Source organism: Mya arenaria, chromosome 10 (genome assembly GCF_026914265.1).
Source record: "Mya arenaria isolate MELC-2E11 chromosome 10, ASM2691426v1".
Classification (NCBI taxonomy): Eukaryota; Metazoa; Mollusca; class Bivalvia; order Myida; family Myidae; genus Mya; species Mya arenaria.
This window is the reverse complement of record NC_069131.1, coordinates 2,526,532-2,548,773: the sequence shown is the minus strand read 5'-3', so window position 1 is coordinate 2,548,773 and position 22,242 is coordinate 2,526,532. Positions and strand designations below refer to the sequence as shown.

Here is a 22,242-nt window from a genome sequence, read left to right as displayed (position 1 = left end):
CTGCGATCTGATATTTTGTCTGCAGTCTTATATCACTGGTTTGCTGATATTTACGCAAAATTGGCTCATAATAAACTAATGAGCGAGTCCCTTTGATTATCATGAAGATAAATATTCCCGCCAAGTTTCATCTGCGACCAATAACAAAATCCTACTCCCATGTTTCATGAAGACTGGATAAACACCTTTTGATTTATGATCGCAATGTTTTCCTGATTTGACCTAATGACCTAGGTTTTGAGTGGAGATAACCCATGTTCACACTTGTCCTAAATATCATGCTGGAAAATGTTCTGACTGATATCCTTGAAGATTGAATGAACACTGACCAATTTCGGTAAGGAATAAGAAATGTTGTCTTAGTATTTGTTCTAGTGACCTAGTTTTTGACCAGAGATGACTCAATCTTACTGGTTGTAAATAGCATGCTGTCAAGTTTCATGAACATCAGATACAAACTGTCATCATTATGACACTGAAAAAACCTTCAACACAAACTTGTTTACGACACTGTAACGATTGCTAGCCCGGAATTTGACTATAAATGACGAATACACCCAAATTCACTTCAACATTTTCACAACACGTCGCCATTTTATGTGGAGTACATGTGGCAAGTTAGTTTTAAATATATACATGTATGTGCCCCTTACATGCAGCATTCAATAGTAATCAAACACTAAGTGTGACATTGACCTTACACTTAGGGACACAGGTTGTGTATGCCACATGCCATCTTGGTACATTGATTACATGAGGCAAGTTTTATTAAAAAAATACATACAAGAGAAAGTTACAGCCCTCACACGACCACCTATACTCTAATGTCCTTATATGCTGCACTCCATAGTCAACAAACACTAAGTGTAACCTTCACCTTAGAGGTAAGGAAACAGGTCTTGCACGCAACCGTTGTCTTGGTATGTCAAACGCATGTGGCAAGTTTTATTAAAATCTGACCATAAAAGAGAAAGTTACAGCCTTGACACGACCCCCTATACTCTTTTGTCATTATATGCAGAAATCCATAGTAAACAAAAACTAAATGTGACGTTGATCTTAGAGGTAGGGACACTGGTCTTAAACGTGACATATTGTCTTGCTGTATCAAACACATTCGGGAGGAAAAATCCGACTAGAAACAAAAATGCACATCATTTATTTTAACAATTTATTCCATACTATAACACACTTAATTAACAATTAAGTTGTTTTTAATACAATCTTATAATGTATTTCAAAAACACACCTTGTATAGTTCATGCACGATGTCGGACCAGTACCTGTCACACAATCCTTTGTGTCTTCTAAGTAAAAAGCAAACCCCCAACTTGTCAATCCCATTACACAAACATAAAGTTATTCAATACACTGTTTTTTATCGATATTCTAAATTGTCTTTCCCTGGGTTATTCCATTTCATCTCCATATTTATTTTTAGGCCCTGAAAAGGAAATAAAAAAACAATATATTTTCGATATTACATATTAAAAACCCATATGAGAATTCGATGTCTTGTGTTGTCAGGTAAGGGCAGTGGTAAGAGCAATTTCTTCTCACAAAGGCGAGACTGATTTGACTCCTCGCCTGGGCGCATGTGAGGTTGGTCAGTGGTCGCCATGTCTGACACGGGTGTTTTCTACAGGTCCCCATGTACCTCCCACGACAACACAATATCACAATATCGAGCCAACATGAGTGACTAAACATAAGTAAATATAACTCTCTTCACAGTCGATGTAAAATAAATACGAATAAAACATAGTGTACACAGTCATGCCTCCCAACCAGTTTATAAGCTGCAAAAGCACGCTATAAATACATGTATACTGTACATCCTTGCAGTGTATATTGTTGCTATCATCATCTCCTGTGTAAGAAGGATGGCACGATCAAGAAAAAAAACAACATTCTAACCTCACTTATATAATAAAATCTTGCACTGATTTCATATTTTTTTCATGTACATTTAGTACTTTCTAAATTATTATCCCCGTTCAAGACACCCTTGTAACGAAAGATCCCATCTAAGGGAAGTAACCACTGTGTGGAGTCAATATCCTACGCAGTGATTTCCCTTTCACTCGCACAGCTATAACTGTATGGAAAAGGAAAGAAATTACTGTGTGCGGTTTGCCCCAAAATTCTTGCGCAGTAAGTTCATCTAATAAATACTAGTCGCAGGTTGTTTGAAACTATTTTTATGTCACTCTTTTAAAAAAAATATATTTTTATGGAATCAAAGATGGCATAATAATTAGACCCTTGTCTTGATTAACAGTGAATAAGGTGGATGAGATATGCACCAGTCAATTGTAACCGTGCCCCCAGGTCCGGGGAACATCGGGTAAGCCTGGGTAAAATCCCAACTGCTGCTAAAAAACCCGCCAAATGCCCCGCACCCCAGGGACCCTAGGTAAGGCCCATTCCCCGCTATATTTGGCGCGTAGACAAAACTACCTCATTCACCCTGCACTGCGGGGCCAACAGGAAGGTAAAAACACGACCATTTGCCTGGCTATCCCTGGTATACACCCGGACCTGGGGGCCGTGGTAACAATTGACTGGTGCATTAGGTTGTATCTATTTTTTTTATTGTAATTCTACTAAATGTTACTTCCCTTGTCAAATAATAAGCCACCCAATGAATGGATGATTTGAACATGTGACAAGCTTATTGGCTATACTAGGTGCTCAAGGCTCAATTTTGTAAACAGTGTGGTGTAATGGTACCTGTCATGGATGCATGTTAAAAGCAGTAAATACCCAGAGAAAAACTGATATTATGTCTGAACAAGGGGGACATGCAGTAACCTTATTAAACAGGATTTAAATCCTTTAAGAATTTTGAATTAATGTAAGCAATAAAACAAAAAAATTATGACAAAATGTTGTCCCCATTTTGATTTATCGACCTACTTTTGATCCAAGATGACACATATTTGCACTGGTCCTTCATAAAATGCTGAGAAACATTCTGTTTGAGTTTCTTGAAAATTCGTTTGACCCAGATGAACTCATGAAAAACGTTAGTGTAAAATACACAACTTTTTCTTAATATGTGACCTAGTTTCTGACCCACGATGACCCTTATTCACGCTGGTCTTAAATGTCATGTTGACTTATATTCTGACCAAGTTTTATGTAGATCAGATGAAAGCTTTAATAAAAATTGTTAACGCAACACGACCCGAAGCCCGCCAAAATCTTTGCCCACCCATTTTTTCAAAGAATATCCCTGAATTTTTCGATGAAAAATCTGGCTAAATAAATTTTCTTCTAAAGCCAGAGAGAAAATGATCAGATTTTATCATCTATACACATGAATCTATTTTTTTTACGATGATGAGTGCAATAAAATAAGAACTTGCAATGAAATTAACAAATTTTCCTACATCATTCATCAATATGTTCCACTATTTTACCCATATATGCATTAAAATCAAAATCTATATATTGCTAAATTTAAGATGCTGAATTTAAACCTACCATTAATTTTACATATTTGGAGACTCTTGTGCAACCATTTTTTTCAAATCGGTAATTCCAAGTTGCAATAATACTTATTTCAAAACTTATGGCTTGATCGGTCACATCAGACAGATATTAGAATTTGCAACTAAACCTTTTATTAACTCAATTAGTGACTTTAACGCAGTTTATGACTAAAATTCTTCATCTTACTATTATTGTTAATATCTCCGATGATGAGATGGTCCCTATATGACAAGTATGAACAACCACCCTTGATTCACGATTACCTCTTCCACTACTTGGTGGTGATGGCTCAGTATAAGAATCGCCCCTCGTAAATTCCCCATACTGTGGTGTCGCAGGCGTCTCCGAGGTGCTCTCTCCTTGGTGCCACTTCTCACGCTGGGCTTTGTAGGAAAACCTTTGCTGATCTGATGCACCTGTGTCTGCAATGGCAACATGATTTTATAAGTGGAAGTTCTTTTACCTTTTTAAAGTATCTGATATCACAATTGGCAGCACCTTTCTAAAGAAACCAGTTTAAGGGATTATTGACATACAAGACAAAGTTACAGTCAATACTCCAGACATGAGAAATTGAGCTGAGAGGACGGACAGAAGGTACGATTTTAATATGCCTACCCTTAAGGGGCATAAAAATACCTAACCTATACTTATGGTTTGTGTGCAACTGTGCCTGTTCATTGCACTTTTCCTCAATGAGATCTATCTGTATACTAAGTATGAAGTTATATGAAGTTTGAAGTCAATACCTCAATGTTTTTTCAGGCTATCCTTTTAACAAAAATGAAAGAATGTTCACAAAGCGCAATCACTTGATACTGCAGTCAGGGTAATGGTTCCTGTACACTGCACTTCGTCTCAATAAAATCTATCTGTATATGAAGTTTGAAGTCAATACCTAAAAAACTTTTCAATATATTCTCTCAGAAAGATTGCCCAGAGGGTATAAGTATAAAAAATAAATGAAGGGCAATAAATTTAAAATTATTACAGAAATATTCTTAACTCTCTACACCTACACTATTGACCTTTGGAGCCATGCTAGAGACTAACTCTAAACCTACACTATTGACCTTTGGAGCCATGCTAAAACTCACTCTACACCTACACTATTGACCTTTGGAGTCATGATAAAACTCACTCTACACCTACACTATTGACCTTTGGAGCCATGCTAGAGACTAACTCTAAACCTACACTATTGACCTTTGGAGCCATGCTAAAACTCACTCTACACCTACACTATTTACCTTTGGAGCCATGCTAAAACTCACTCTACACCCACACTATTGTCCTTTGGAGCCATGCTAAAGACTTACTCTACACTATTGACCTTTGGAGCAATGCTAGAGACTTACTCTAAACCTACACTATTGACCTTTGGAGCCATGCTAAAATTCACTCTACACCTACACTTTTGACCTTTGGAGCCATGCTAGAGACTCACTCTACACCTATACTATCGACCTTTGGTGCCATGCTAGAGACTCACTCTACACCTACACTATTGACCTTTGGAGCCATGCTAGAGACTCACTCTAAACCTACACTATTGACCTTTGGAGCCATGCTAGAGACTCACTCTACACCTACACTATTGACCTTTGGAGCCATGCTAGAGACTCACTCTACACCTATACTATCGACCTTTGGTGCTATGCTAGAGACTCACTATACACCTACACCATTGACCTTTGGAGCCATGCTAAAACTCACTCTACACCTACACTAATGACCTTCGGAGCCATGCTAGAGACTCACTCTACACCTATACTATCGACCTTTGGTGCCATAATAAAGACTCACTCTACACCTACACTATTGACCTTTGGAGCCATGCTAAAACTCACTCTACACCTACACTAATGACCTTCGGAGCCATGCTAGAGACTCACTCTACACCTATACTATCGACCTTTGGAGCCATGCTAGAGATTCACTCTACACCTACACTATTGACCTTTGGAGCCATGCTAAAACTCACTCTACACCTACACTAATGACCTTCGGAGCCATGCTAGAGAGTCACTCTACACTTATACTATCAACCTTTGGAGTCATGCTAAAACTCACTCTACACCTATACTATCGACCTTTGGAGCCATGGTAAAACTCACTCTACACCTACACTATTGACCTTTGGAGCCATGATAAAACTCACTCTACACCTACACTATTGACCTTTGGAGCCATGCTAGAGACTCACTCTACACCTATACTATCGACCTTTGGAGTCATGCTAAAACTCACTCTACACCTATACTATCGAACTTTGGAACCATGCTAGAGACTAACTCTATACTCACAATATTGACCTTTGGAACCATGTTGGAGACTCACTCTACACCTACACTTTTGACCTTTGGAGCCATGCTAGAGACTCACTCTACACCTATACTATCGACCTTTGGTGCCATGCTAGAGACTCACTCTACACCTACACTATTGACCTTTGGAGCCATGCTAAAACTCACTCTACACCTACACTAATGACCTTCGGAGCCATGCTAGAGACTCACTCTACACCTATACTATCGACCTTTGGTGCCATGCTAAAACTCACTCTACACCTACACTATCGACCTTCGGAGCCATGCTAAAACTCACTCTACACCTACACTATCGACCTTCGGAGCCATGCTAAAACTCACTCTACACCTATACTATCGACCTTTGGAGCCATGCTAAAACTCACTCTACACCTACACTATTGACCTTTGGAGCCATGATAAAACTCACTCTACACCTACACTATTGACCTTTGGAGCCATGCTAAAACTCACTCTACACCTATACTATCGACCTTTGGAGCCATGCTAAAGACTAACTCTATACCCACAATATTGACCTTTGGAGCCATGCTGGAGACTCACTCTACACCTACACTATTGACCTTTGGAGCCATGCTAGAGACTCACTCTACACCTACACTATTGACCTTTGGAGCCATGCTGGAGACTCACTCTACACCTACACTTTTGACTTTGGAGCCATGATAGAGACTCACTCTACACCTACACTATTGACCTTTGGAGCCATGCTAGAGACTCACTCTACACCTACACTATTGACCTTTGGAGTCATGCTAGAGACTCACTCTACACCCACACTATTGTCCTTTGGAGCCATGCTAGAGACTCACTCTACACTATTGACCTTTGGAGCCATGCTAAAATTCACTCTACACCTACACTTTTGACCTTTGGAGCCATGCTAGAGACTCACTCTACACCTATACTATCGACCTTTGGTGCCATGCTAGACACTCACTCTACACCTACACTATTGACCTTCGGAGCCATGCTAAAACTCACTCTACAACTACACTATCGACCTTCAGAGCCATGCTAAAAATCACTCTACACCCACACTATCGACCTTTGGAGCCATGCTAGAGACTCACTCTACACCTATACTATCGACCTTTGGAGCCATGCTAGAGACTCACTCTACACCTATACTATCGACCTTCAGAGCCATGCTAAAAATCACTCTACACCCACACTATCGACCTTTGGAGCCTTGCTAGAGACTCACTCTACACCTATACTATCGACCTTTGGAGCCATGCTAGAGACTCACTCTACACCTATACTATCGACCTTCAGAGCCATGCTAAAAATCACTCTACACCCACACTATCGACCTTTGGAGCCATGCTAGAGACTCACTCTACACCTATACTATCGACCTTTGGAGCCATGCTAAAACTCACTCTACACCTACACTATTGACATTTGAGCCATGCTAAAACTCACTCTACACCTACACTATAGACCTTCGGAGCCATGCTAGAGACTCACTCTACACCTATACTATCGACCTTTGGAGCCATGCTAGAGACTCACTCTACACCTACACTATTGACTTTTGGAGCCATGCTAGAGACTCACTCTACACCTACACTATTGACCTTTGGAGCCATGCTGGAGACTCACTCTACACCTACACTTTTGACCTTTGGAGCCATGCTAGAGACTCACTCTACACTATTGACCTTTGGAGCCATGATATAGACTCACTCTACACCTACACTATTGACCTTTGGAGCCATGCTAGAGACTCACTCTACACTATTGACCTTTGGAGCCATGCTAAAACTCACTCTACACCTATACTATCGAACTTTGGAGCCATGCTAGAGACTCACTCTACACCTACAGTATTGACCTTTGGAGTCATGCTAGAGACTCACTCTACACCTACACTATTGACCTTTGGAGCCATGCTAAAACTCACTCTACACCTACACTATCGACCTTCGGAGCCATGCTAGAGACTCACTCTACACTTATACTATCGACCTTTGGAGCCATGCTAAAACTCACTCTACACCTACACTATCGACCTTCGGAGCCATGCTAGAGACTCACTCTACACTTATACTATCGACCTTTGGAGCCATGCTAAAACTCACTCTACACCTACACTATTGACCTTTGGAGCCATGCTAGAGACTCAGTCTATACCTACACTATTGACTTTTGGAGCCATGCTAGAGACTCACTCTATACCTACAACATTGACCTTTGGAGCCATGCTCGAGACTCACTCTACACCCACACTATTGTCCTTTGGAGCCATGCTAAAGACTTACTCTACACTATTGACCTTTGGAGCCATGCTAGAGACTCACTCTACACCTACACTATTGTCCTTTGGAGTCATGCTAGAGACTCACTCTACACCCACACTATTGACCTTTGGAGTCATGCTTATACTCACTCTACACCTACACTATCGACCTTCGGAGCCATGCTATAGACTCACTCTACACTTATACTATCGACCTTCGGTGCCATGCTAAAGACTCACTCTACACCTACACTATTGACTTTTGGAGCCATGCTAGAGACTCACTCTACACCTACACTATTTACCTTTGGAGCCATGCTGGAGACTCACTCTACACCTACACTTTTGACCTTTGGAGCCATGCTAGAGACTCACTCTACACCTATACTATTGACCTTTGGAGCCATGCTAGAGACTCACTCTACACCTACACTATTGACTTTTGGAGCCATGCTAGAGACTCACTCTTTACCCACAATATTGACCTTTGGAGCCATGCTAGAGACTCACTCTACACCCACACTATTGTCCTTTGGAGCCATGCTATAGACTTACTCTACACCTACACTATTGTCCTTTGGAGCCATGCTAGAGTCTCACTCTACACCTAAACTATTGACCTTGTGAGTAATTCCGAAGACTATATATTCTCTACACTTACGCTATTGACCTTGTGAGCCATTCTTGAGACTCTATACTCTTTACACGTACGCTATTTACTATGTTAGCTATAATGGAGTCTCTATACTATACACTGTTGACCTTATGAGCAATTTGCAGACTCTATACTCGCTACACCTATGGTATTTACCATGTGAGCCATCCTGGAGACTATATACTCTCTACACCTACGCTATTGACATTATGAGTAATTCTGGAGACTATATACTCTCTTCACCCACGCTATTGACATCATGAGTAATTCTGGAGACTATGTACTCTCTTCACCTACGCTATTGACATCATGAGTAATTCTGGAGACTATATACTCTCTACACCCACGCTATTTACATTATGAGTAATTCTGGAGACTATCTACTGACATTATGAGTAATTCTGGAGACTATATACTCACTTCACCTACGCTATTGACATTATGAGTAATTCTGGAGACTATATACTCTCTTCACCCACGCTATTGACATCATGAGTAATTCTGGAGACTATGTACTCTCTTCACCTACGCTATTGACATCATGAGTAATTCTGGAGACTATATACTCTCTACACCCACGCTATTTACATTATGAGTAATTCTGGAGACTATATACTCTCTACACCCACGCTTTTCAGCATGCGAGCCATTTTGGGGACTCTTAACTTTCTACACCCACGCTATCTACCTTGTGAGCTTTGCTCGGAACTTTCTGTCGGCATGCCAGGCTGTGAATAGGTAGAGGGCGATGGAGGGAGATAGGACCTTCCACCACCACCACCCTGGAAGGAGGGCGGACCATCTGGAACTACGTCAGGGGAATCAATAAACTTCTCTGGGAAAACCTGATGGGGGAACAGGAACTGTTTCTTGTGTTGGTTCTCCCGCGATCTGCAGATACAAGCAAACTGCATGATTCTATACCTGGCTTGAATGCAATGAAAGTGAACACCAGTGGCAGCCAACCTAAGCAGCCTGTCAAGTTTTTATATTGTATAGACGAAGATGTTATGGAGCATAAAAGTACTGATTTGGTTCAAGCAAAGACAAAATATCCTTTCTTTCAGATGGAAAAAACATTAGAATATCATGTTTATGTCTATGAATTATTAAAATATTATTTTAACCTACATTTTAAAGTACTGGATCTTTTCCTCATCAGTCAGAGTTTTTAGCTCTCTGAAGAGCGTGGCATTGAATCCATTAGGCACCTTGGCAATTGTTTGGCGAAAAGCCTCCCGTTGTCCCATAAACAAACCTGGGTAAAAGCCGAGCATACCACCGACTGTAAGAAAATTTGAAAATTGAGTCAATCATTCTATATAAGTGTTACAGAACTGACTCACATGGGTCATGGAGTATGTGAGACATCCTCAACTGACTCACATGGGTCATGGAATATGTCAGTTAGCCAGACCTGACTCACATGGGTCATGGAGTATGTGAGATATCCTCAACTGACTCACACGGGTCATGGAGTATGTGAGATATCCTCAACTGACTCACACGGGTCATGGAGTATGTGTGTTATCCAAGACTGACTCACATGGATCATGGAGTATGTGAGACATCCTCAACTGACTCACACGGGTCATGGAGTATGTGAGACATCCTAAACTGACTCACACGGGTCATGGAGTATGTGTGTTATCCAAGACTGACTCACATGGGTCATGGAGTATGTGAGACATCCTCAACTGACTCACACAGGTCATGGAGTATGTGAGACAACCTAAACTGACTCACACGGGTCATTGAATATGTCAATTATCCGGAACTGACTCACACGGGTCATGGATGGGTGAGATATCCTCAACTGACTCACACGGGCCATGGAGTTTGTGAGATATCCTCAACTGACTCACACGGGTCATGGAGTATGTGAGATATCCTCAACTGACTCACACGGGTCATGGAGTATGTGAGATATCCTCAACTGACTCACACGGGCCATGGAGTTTGTGAGATATCCTCAACTGACTCACGAGCCATGGAGTTTGTGAGATATCCTCAACTGATTCACACGGGCCATAGAGTATGTGAGATGTGAGACATCCTCAACTGACTCACACGGGTCATGGAGTATGTGAGTTATCCTCAACTGACTCACACAGGCCATGGAGAATGTGATATATCCTCAACTGACTCACACGGGCCATGGAGTTTGTGAGATATCCTCAACTGACTCACACGGGCCATGGAGTTTGTGAGATATCCTCAACTGACTCACACGGGCCATGGAGTATGTGAGATATCCTCAACTGACTCACACGGGCCATAGAGTATGTGAGATGTGAGACATCCTCAACTGACTCACACGGGTCATGGAGTATGTGAGTTATCCAGGACTGACTCACACGGGTCATGGGGTATGTCAGTTATCCGGAAATGAATCACACAGGCCATGGAGACTGCGAGATATCCTTAACTGACTCACATGAGCCATGGAGTATGTGAGTTATCCTCAACTGACTCACACAGGCCATGGAGAATGTGAGATATCCTCAGCTGGCTCACACAGGCCATGGAGAATGCGAGATAACCTTAACTGACTCACTCAGGCCATGGAGAATGTGAGATGTCCTCAACTGACTCACACAGGCCATGGAGAATGCGAGATAACCTTAACTGACTCACTCAGGCCATGGAGAATGTGAGATGTCCTCAACTGACTCACACAGGCCATGGAGAATCTGAGATAACCTTAACTGACTCACACAGGCCATGGAGAATGTGAGATGTCCTCAAGTGACTCACACAGGCCATGGAGAATGTGAGATAACCTTAACTGACTCACTCAGGCCATGGAGAATGTGAGATGTCCTCAACTGACTCACACAGGCCATGGAGAATGTGAGATTACCTTAACTGACTCACTCAGGCCATGGAGAATGTGGAATATCCTCAGCTGGCTCACACAGGCCATGGAGAATGTGAGATAACCTTAACTGACTCACTCAGGCCATGGAGAATGTGAGATATCCTCAATTGACTCACACAGGCCATGGAGAATGTGAGATATCCTAAACTGACTCACACAGGCCATGGAGAATGTGAGATAACCTTAACTGACTCACACAGGCCATGGAGAATGTGAGATATCCTCAACTGACTCACTCAGGCCATGGAGAATGTGAGATATCCTCAGCTGGCTCACACAGGCCATGGAGAATGTGAGATAACCTTAACTGACTCACTCAGGCCATGGAGAATGTGAGATATCCTCAACTGACTCACACAGGCCATGGAGAATGTGAGATATCCTCAACTGACTCACTCAGGCCATGGAGAATGTGAGATATCCTAAACTGACTCACTCAGGCCATGGAGAATGTGAGATAACCTTAACTGACTCACTCAGGCCATGGAGAATGTGAGATATCCTCAACTGACTCACTCAGGCCATGGAGAATGTGAGATATCCTAAACTGACTCACTCAGGCCATGGAGAATGTGAGATATCCTCAACTGACTCACTCAGGCCATGGAGAATGTGAGATATCCTCAACTGACTCACTCAGGCCATGGAGAATATGAGATATCCTAAACTGACTCACACAGGCCATGGAGAATGTGAGATATCATAAACTGACTCACACGGGTCATGAAGTATGCGAGTTATTTGACCTGTAACCGGACCTGTATGCTCAGTTGAAACAGCATCTGACTTACATGCGGGGCATCCCATGTTACCTCCCCAGACTGGCCATTAGTCTTCTGAGCCTGTGACATTAGTCATCCCGAAATGTGCCAATACTCCTGACAAATTGTGGAATTGTCTGGCAGCTTTTATTGTCTTGAACCCTTCAGCTGACCAGCATAATTTGGCATGGATTCTTCATGTAGATGTTAATTTTATTGAAAAAAAATCATGTTGTCTTGGTTACCATGGTAACCTGCATGATGGCAATTGTCTATCTTCGCCAAAATTAAACTTAAGACCTTCCCTCAACATTAATAATACACCAAAAAACGCTCTGGACAAAAATGTACACAAATATGTGTAGGGACTATCACTAGGGAATTAAAAGACACAATTTTCAATAAAAAACATGTTTTTTGAAATATTTGAAATATTTTACATTATGTCAGTTTTACTAAATAAAAGGGGTGGCAACGAGTAGTAAAATTGGTACTTGAGTACTCGGACAATCTTTCAATCGAGTACTCAGGTACTCAATAACTCGGAAAAAAAGAATTTGTTTTTGGGAAAGACAAGATCGTGTATACATGTATCGTTCATGGCGTATATAATGCGCGTTGGTCATAATATTGGTCTGAAATTTTCATCTTTAAATTAGACTTTTATTATTTACTTTAACAGGAAATTAAATAAAAGGAAAACAAATGCTGTTTCATGCTTTTAATTTTGTCTTTTTTTATTTCATTTTAATGATTTTACATATAAGTATGCACTGCAAATTATCTACAATAAAGCTGGAAAGTTTAACCCGGATTTTATTCGAGCGTCTAGATAGTCGATATTTATAATGAACATCAATCATAATAACAATAAACGAAAATTAATAGCTTACATAAAAATAAAGAACGAATTACTTCATACTGTATTATTGTTGTTTACCTCATTAATATTCGTAATTCTTGATTGAAGATATCAACCAATCAATTGTGATAATCATTGCAAAAATAGTTAAAATATGCCCATTAAGAAATCAATCCTCGTAATGGTTGCTACTCGTTCGCTCGTTAGTGTCCATTGTTTGGTGAAAGGACTCTAATTGGTAAACAATAGAATTGTGTAGGTGAAAGTTCCGCTTTCAAAACTTCGCTAACTGACATCAGTGATAATTGGAAATAGGGGCCCTTTGCTGACCGTTTGCATCTCTCAACTAATTTATTAGGGTCAATTGTGTACACAGCGGGGATAAGAGGGACCGTAAATTGTCCTGTTGGCAACTAACCAGATCCGTTACTTCGTCTGTTAATTGTGTATTTTGTGAATTTTATAGATTTTTTTCCGAGTACTCGAGTAGTGATTTGGTACTCGAGTACTCGGAGGTTTGATCGAGTACTCTGGTACTTGTTGCCATCCCTACTACATAATAACTAAAAAAAATCAAAAGAATTCCCCTTGATGAACCCTTAAGCTTTTGATAACATATACAGTACACAGTTAAGTTCTGATATTCTAAAACATTTACCAGCTAACTTACCAAAAAGTTTCAAAGGTTTAAATCGAGTGGAGGTATGTCCTGAAAATACAAACATAATGATCATTAATCAAAGATTACCTTGACAGAACATTATACTATTTGACGCCTCCAACATGAACGGCGCAGCGCATCGCTCTCACCTAAAATGGTTTCCTTTGCCATGTATACCCAATATCAGGTCACCTACTAACCCCATTACATATAATATTGATCACTGATCCAACTATCTTGACATTATGCTACATTGATAACAGATAGCAGATCACCTCAACAGAACATTATGCTACAAAGATTACAGATCACAGATCACCTCAACATACCTTGACATTGATAACAGATCACCTCAACAGAACATTATGCTACATTGATAACAGATCACCTCGACCTTGACAGAACATTATGCTACATTGATAACAGATCACCTCGACCTTGACAGAACATTATGCTACATTGATAACAGATCACATCGACCTTGACAGAACATTATGCTACATTGATAACATATCACCTCAACCTTGACAGAACATTATGCTACATTGATAACATATCACATTGACCTCAATGGAACATTTTGCTACATTGATAACCGATCACATTTACCTCAGCATAACATTATGCTACATTGATAACAGATAACAGTGACCTCGACAGAACATTATGCTATATTGATAACATATCAAATTTACCTCAACAGAACATTATGCTACAATGATAACAGATCACATCGACCTTGACAGAACATTATGCTACATTGATAACAGATCACATTAACCCTAACAGAACTTTATGCTACATTGATAACAGATCACATCGCCCATGACAGAACATTATGCTACATTGATAACAGATCATATAGACCTCAGCAGAACGTTATGCTACATTGACAATTTACCATATTATGCTACATTGATAACAGGTCACATTGACATAGATCACCTCAACAGAACATTATGCTACATTGATAACAGATCACATCAACACAGATCACCTCAACAGAACATTATGCTACATTGATAACAGTTCACAACAACATAGATCACCTCAACAGAAAGTAATGCTACAATCTTTAATTGAGGTCCTGTTATGAGTATTTCATATACTGCTTAACATATCACTATTTGTTTACTACTTCCTGTAGTATTTATGGACATTTTTCTTGGACATACACAAAGTTATATACCTAGTGTATGGAACATTTAAAAGTACAATAGGCAATATTAACAGACTGCATTTGAAGGTCGTTATGAAAATATGTTAAGATACTAAAGGCTATCTGTCAATATAGACCCCAAAACGAATAGCTTTCTGTCCAATGAGGCCTTTCTGGGGCATTTGCTATGTTCCTGTGACACCACTAAGTCTTGTTCTGTGTAATTTCATTCTTTAACTTCCCATAAAACCCTTATCAAATAATACCAAAGTACCATGGTGTCACCAGGACCTATGAAAACATACAGAAAAGCAGTTTATCAAGAAACACAATATCATCTCATTTCCATGTATTTTACCAAAATATACCCAAATAATGGTGAAACTTCCAAACAGTAATATATTTCAGCGAAGTTCACCACCAAGGCTCAAAGCAAGGTAACAAAAAAATGAGACCCACGTATTAGTTTAAAATTGAGAGTGTTTGTAAACATTGCAGGCACAAGCAATCAAAATTCACAAAACTGAACAGCGTACATCTAATCTTCTTAGTGCGTCTTGTTTAATCTCACTTAGAACCCTTCCCTAAATTTGCCACCAACTTCCACCATTCTGCTGTGTTCCAGTTTGCAGAACTCTCTAAAGTCATGTTCACCAAATGCCACCAAATAAATTCACATACTGTCATATCCAAAATTAACTAGGTCTAACTTTTTTCACCAAATGCTCATAAAAAACACTGATATCAAACTACACCCAAATGCCATGTTCAGTTGGTGAAAAAGGGTGGAAATTTCAGGGCAGTTGGTGAAATTCCTGATTTTCCACCAAGTGCAACATATTTTAAATCAAATGCCACCCAATTGCATTGCATTTGGTGGCAGTTGGTGTCAAATTTAGGGAAGGGTTTTGCTGTCACCCCCCTAGTGCTTATGCTGCGCTAACTCTTTGTTTACTCTGTTCTAACTCAATACTTACTCTGTGCTAACTCTTTGTTTACTCTGTTTTAACTCAAAACTAATTTGTGTTAACTCTTTGTTTACTCTATGCTCACTCTGTGCTAACTCGCTGTGCTAACTCTTTGTTTACTCTGTTCTAACTCTTTGCTTACTCTGTTCTAACTCTTTGCTTACTCTGTTCTAACTCAATACTTAGTTACTCTGTGCTAACTCTTTGTTTACTCTGTTCTAACTCAAAACTAATTTGTGCTAACTCTTTGTTTACTCTATGCTCACTCTGTGCTAACTCTGTTTACTCTGTTCTAATGCAATACTTACTCTAAGCTAACTCTTTGTTTACTCTATGCTCACTCTGTGCTAACTCCTTGTTTACTCTGATCTCACTCAATGCTTACTCTGTGCTACCTGTAATCATTATTTACCCTATGCTAACTCTTTATTTACTCTATACTTACTCTGTGCTAACTCTTTGTTTACTCCATGCTTACTCTGTGCCAATGCTGTGCTTACACTATGCTTACTCAGTGCTTACACTGTTTTAGCTCTGTGCTAACTCTTTGTTTACCCTATGCTCACTTTGTGCTTACTCTTTATTTACTCTATGCTTACTCTGTGCATGCTCTTTATTTACTCTGTGCTAGCTCTTTATTTACTCTGTGCAAACTCTTTATTTACTCTATGCTAACTCTTTATTTACTCTGTTCTAGCTCTTTATTTACTCTGAGCTAACTCTTTATTTACTCTATGCACACTCTGTGCTAGCTCTTTATTTACTCTATGCTAAGTCTGTGCTAGCTCTTCATTTACTATATGCTAACTCTTTATTTACTCTATGCTAACTCTGTGCAAGCTCTTTATTTACTTTATGCTAACTATTTGTTTACTCTATGATTATTATGTGCTAACTCTATTTACTCTATGCTAACTCTTTGTTTATTCTTTCATTCTCTGTGCTTACCCATCTGTATCAAACGCCTGACAGCAAGTGTTGCTCCCAAGGACATTGGAGCACCTGAGAAAGGCAATAACAATCAATAGGACAGGTTACATGTACATTATGTAAAACACATACTAAATGTTACTGTAGATAAGCTTGGAAATATAGCACCCAAGTGAATGAGTGATAACAATTGGGTAAAAACTCTTCATTTTATATTCTGTGTTTATTACACAGAGTAAAGAAATAAACTGAAACAATTTATTCCGAGTCCATTGATACGTTCTATAGAATGCATGCAATATTATTAATAACATTCTGGGGAGAATAACTGCGCATTACATACAGTAAAAATCAGTCACTACCTACATGTATATTGTATATCAAACTTGTTAGGCATTTTCAAGATTGAGTTTTGTCAAGAAAGATTTTTTGACATTTTTTTATATTTTTGTCCTGTTGTTGTCTTTTTCCTTTTATTATTAAAATATTCTGAATTTTAGAAAAAAAATCGACACTACCTGAAAACTAGTTGAACTTGAATTTCTCATTGATTAGTTATTAAATTTAGAATTTTTAAGCCCATGAACCCAGTTCAGATAAATTGCTTTCCAGGCTTGCTAAAATCCTGGATTTTATATAGCAGGGCTTGTTGAAAATGTTTGATGGCAAACACAAACAAGAGCCGCCGTAAAACACCGCGCTCGACCACGCCGCTTTGACTTAGAATACAATAACGATATAATACCAAGTTTGGTCTCCTTATGTCAAACCTAACTAAAATAATTCGATACATAAGGTGACTTTGATGCTGCCCTCCCACCAGCCCACCCAAACAATGACGCAAGTCATTCAAATAACTTGATTTCCCATTATGAAAATGTGGTTAAGAATATACAAATATGCCTTTCAAAGGAAATTAAAAAAAAAAAAAATTAAAAAAAATAAATAAAGGGCCATAATTTGTATTTAGGCTTAAAACGGAGTTTCGTTTCTTGTTGTAAGATGGTCGTAAATAATTTTGAATTTTATTAAGTGTATTTAATGAACAGAATAGAAGGTTTTTTATTAAAATCCCACCTTACCCTTAACTTTTACTTGCCTAAAACTTTAACCTAAGTCAATCAGGGGCCATAACTTGTATTAAGGATATGGAGTTATGTAACCTCATTGGGTGATGATCCTGAACAATTGTGTGAAGTATTAAGTCAATTGAATGAAGGCTACAGAAGTTATTAAACAATATCCCAACCTGCCCTAAAACTTTAACCCAAGTCCCATAGTCAATCAGGGGCCATAATTTGTATAAAAGATAATATGGAGTTATCTAACCTCATTATGTGATGGCTCTGAACATCTGTGTGAAGTATTAAGTCAATTGAATGAATGGTATTGGAGTTTTAAGTGAAAATCCCAACTTGCCCTTAAACTTTAACCTGCCCTAAAACTTTAACCTAAGTCAATCTGGGGCCATAACTTGTATTCAAGATAATATGGAGTAATATAACCTCAAGTTCCATAGTCAATCAGGGGCCATAATCTGTGTAAAGAATAATATGGAGTTATCTAACCTCATTATGTGATGGCCCTGAACAACTGCGTGAAGTATTAAGTCAATTGAATGTAGGGTATTGGACTTATAAGTGAAAATCCCAACTTGCCCTAAAACTTAAACCAGATGCCGATGCCGACGCTGGGGCGAGTAGTATAGCCCACCTATTCTTCGAATAGTCGAGCTTATAAGAATTCTGGCTTGTTCACCCAAAAGCCTGATTTCCATGATTGATTGGTATCTGCAGTTTCTATCTAGTAATGAGTAAGGACCGACAATATAGACTGTACTTACTAACAAAAAATAAATATTTTCTTCCAACTTCCTGCATTATCTGCTTCTCCTCTGGGGTGAGCTGAAATAGCAACAAACAAATATCACAACATTGTCCTTATTTCATTCTTACTAAAGTTTTAATCAATCATCAATGGATTCAATATTCAAATTAAGTTGACGCATAAGCCGGTTACAAGGCTTGCCAAGTTACCAGCCTGACATAGTATGCTCGAGCATCAGATTTTTCAATCTGAACTGGAAACACATGATTGATATTTTTTCTTGCATACCTTGAAATAATAATGTGTTGAAACATTGGTGAAAAGAACGCATCTTTCTACATTTCACCAAAAAGTGCATTGGATGTTGTTTACTGACATCATGATGTGCAGTAAATTTAGATCACTGTTGACGCCAAATAGTTCCTCTAATAATCACGCTTTTGACAATTATTTTTTTATATTTTTAATTAAAAGTCATGCTAACTTACTTATATTTGGTTGCAGTTTATTGATGTAAGGCCTAAAAAAAAAAATTGTTTGGTTAGGGTTACATCCTTTAAAAAAATAGGTAGGGTAGGTAGGCTTTTTATTTTTTTTTATTTTTTTTTTTTATTAGGTTTTATATGAGAAAATAATTTTCATCATTGGAGAATGGTGTTAAAGCTATCTTCTGTATAAGCATTTAAGGTTTAAACTTAATATTAAAAAGCAATTTAAAAAAAAAACGATATTTTTTTTTTTTTTTTTTTTTTAACTTTTCATTTTTTTTTTCAAACTGACTATAAAAACGGTAGGGTCGGCGCCTATTCCGTAGGTAGGGTCGGGTAACCCGAACCAAATGTATTTTTTTTTTAGGCCTAACATAATATTGCAAGGCACATAGGAAGATGAAAGGGCAGTATGGCATATTTTAAGCAGTCAATGGCGTAGCATGGTTACAGTCCTACCGGGAACACTATTATCGTTAAGTGTTACGTAATTTGTCTCAATTATGACAGCGGATTAAGGGCTGCCGATCTTTCGTGGTGATTTCAATAGTAAAAAGGGCACTAATGGGATAGATGGCGCTCATAGAGCATTTGTGAAAAAAGGTACTACCCAAAAAGGGGGCACGGCCAAAAGAAAAAGGGCATGGGCGGACAGCCCTAAAAAAAACAGGCTAGCTGGAGCACAGGTAATGTCCCAAAATATGGTTGGTTATGTCTGCTTTGTAGTAATGTCCATGGCCTGTAATGTCCTGAACCTCTAGGAACAATTGACCACACCAGGGCATTTCCGAAATTAGAGCAGGTATTTTGACCAAACCAGGGTACCAGCAATATTTAATATATATGGAAGCGGCATTTCGTCGAAAAGGACTTTAGACATTAAGGGGTGTATTTAGACATTTGGATAAATATGTAAAGAAATATATCCAGGCCTGACAGAACCTAGATAACCTGTTATTGTTCATTTACATAACTACTTTAAATCCGAATCCTGATGCGTGTCCGAACATACCAAACTTGTCAAATAATACCAAATCATTTTGTAAGAAAATTACCAAATTCATTGCAGATGAAGCATCCATAGTTATGTTATAAATCGTCCAATAATCATTGAATTTTTTAAATTGTCTTTTGTTACAGCTGACAGGAGAATAGCAATAATTCGATTACGAAATATGACTTTGTTGTTGTTCTTCTAAATTTGCAACAGACAACACGCCGTGTATTGAATGAGAAGCAGTCAACAGTGTTTCAAAAGAGTTACTCAAAATGAACCTCGGAGGAAAAATGCGCACGTTGTGGGGCGATTTGATACTAGTCTCAATCATTCAGGCGCTCTATTCAAAGTTAATGACGGATCAGGTGCAAAGTGATCGAGACTAATTTTGGAACCTTTCCGTTCGTATCGACAACACATGTTTGTATTCAGTAACGGAACGCTGTAGGCAGCGGATGTGCGTTCATAGTATAATAAAACATTCCGTTATAGACGGAAGTACGTTCATAGTACTTCTTTGGTAATATGCAAATTAGCAAAGCCCGGGCTCCGTGTGGATTGCGAATTTACCAGTGGACCCCTTCAAAGTCGAGCATGCTTTTCTATGAAGGGATCTGAACGTTGCGTCTTTCGGTTGACGTCACACGTTACAGTATTAAGGAATAGCCTATAATTGCAAAGTCGTATATAGATCTAGGTATCATTTATCATTCCAATACGACGCAAGCCTATTGATGCCTTTACGTTAAAGTATACCAACGTAAGGACGACTACCATGAATCGGTAAGCCGCGCGCGCCTATGACGGATGGTTCAATTGTAAACCCTCGTACCAGTTGCCTTTCTGCGGTGACCAACTAACCTTCTGCTTAACACTTACCGGTTACGTCTTGACGCCGTAACGATATACCGGTCTTCTCTCGGCGTTGTTTTACGTGGACAGCCGGAACGTTGTCTGTCCTAGACGTTTCCGGTCAACTAATACCGAACTCTCAGGCGACTGAAGGTATATTCGCATACACGAAAGTGTCTTTCCACCTCTCTATCACTCATACCGGCGGTAATCATTTTTAAGGTTATGCGACGTTGTTCTAACGTCATTCCTGGTCAACGTTCCATTTTGTAATGTTTGTGTTTTACTTCGGTTTATATGGTTTTGGTATAAATGAGACAGGAAATGTTTGGTTTTGACCCTTTGTACTTTACCGGTTTCGTCGCGGCTTCACGTGCTACTTGTTTGGAAATAAGTAGACGTTTCAAACTTACAAATTTACCGAAACATATGAAATTAACTAAAAATCTGTTTTCTGTGTCGTACAGAATAGTATAAATACATTGTTTTGCTATATAAATAAAAATATTCACGTCCTGCATATTAGCCAAATCGCCGAGATTGGCTCTTCGGACATATATTTGCTTTTATTATATTTTGGGATATTTAAATCAAATGACATTTCAGGAAGTAATTCTGAAAATTTCAGTCACTTCTATTGCGTAATATACACGTTTAAAAGTCAGACCTTGCATTGCGTATTTTGAATACTAATTTTGACGTAATTTATTTGACGTCATTACGAAATTACATTATTCAAATGACGAGCAAAATTAACGTCAAATTAAGTCAAACTACCTCGGACTGAAACCCGTGGTTGCTATGGAAACATGAGTAACCCTATGTTCATTAATCGTCGAAAAAAGGATGCACCAAAACACAGTTTGGGGGAGACCATTTTGTCACGTGACACACGAATGGAAACGTATACACAGGAAGTAGGGCAAAAGAACACAAATCAGATAAGTTATTGGCACATATATCTACGTTATAAACTCACTCCTAAATTTCGAGACCTATCCTAACAACTGCACCAATTCATAAGCTTCCCGAAAATGTGTCTTTCATAATATTTTACTTTGTGAGAACATTCAAACAATATTTTCCAAACACGGCATGTCAACGTACACACTTTTTACCAATTGTTAA

General features: G+C 38.9%; 1 protein-coding gene across 2 annotated transcripts; it reads right to left on the bottom strand.

Annotated features, from left to right (window-relative positions):
- Positions 1-1,157: 1,157 nt before the first annotated feature.
- LOC128204206 (uncharacterized) lies at positions 1,158-20,465 on the bottom strand. 2 transcript variants are annotated; one of them, XM_052905592.1, is made up of 9 exons: positions 20,321-20,455; positions 19,266-19,297; positions 18,794-18,854; positions 16,969-17,022; positions 13,903-13,941; positions 9,860-10,013; positions 9,417-9,619; positions 3,762-3,920; positions 1,158-1,444 (listed from the first exon to the last, which is right to left on the bottom strand). In XM_052905592.1, exons 3-9 carry the CDS (start codon positions 18,828-18,830, stop codon positions 1,410-1,412), a joined length of 681 nt encoding a protein of 226 aa, XP_052761552.1. In that variant the 5' UTR covers positions 18,831-18,854; positions 19,266-19,297; positions 20,321-20,455; the 3' UTR covers positions 1,158-1,409. The 2 variants fall into 2 exon arrangements, with proteins under 2 accessions (XP_052761552.1, XP_052761551.1); XM_052905591.1 differs by lacking the exon at positions 19,266-19,297 and having other exon boundaries at positions 20,321-20,465.
- Between the last annotated feature and the right edge of the window lie 1,777 nt (positions 20,466-22,242).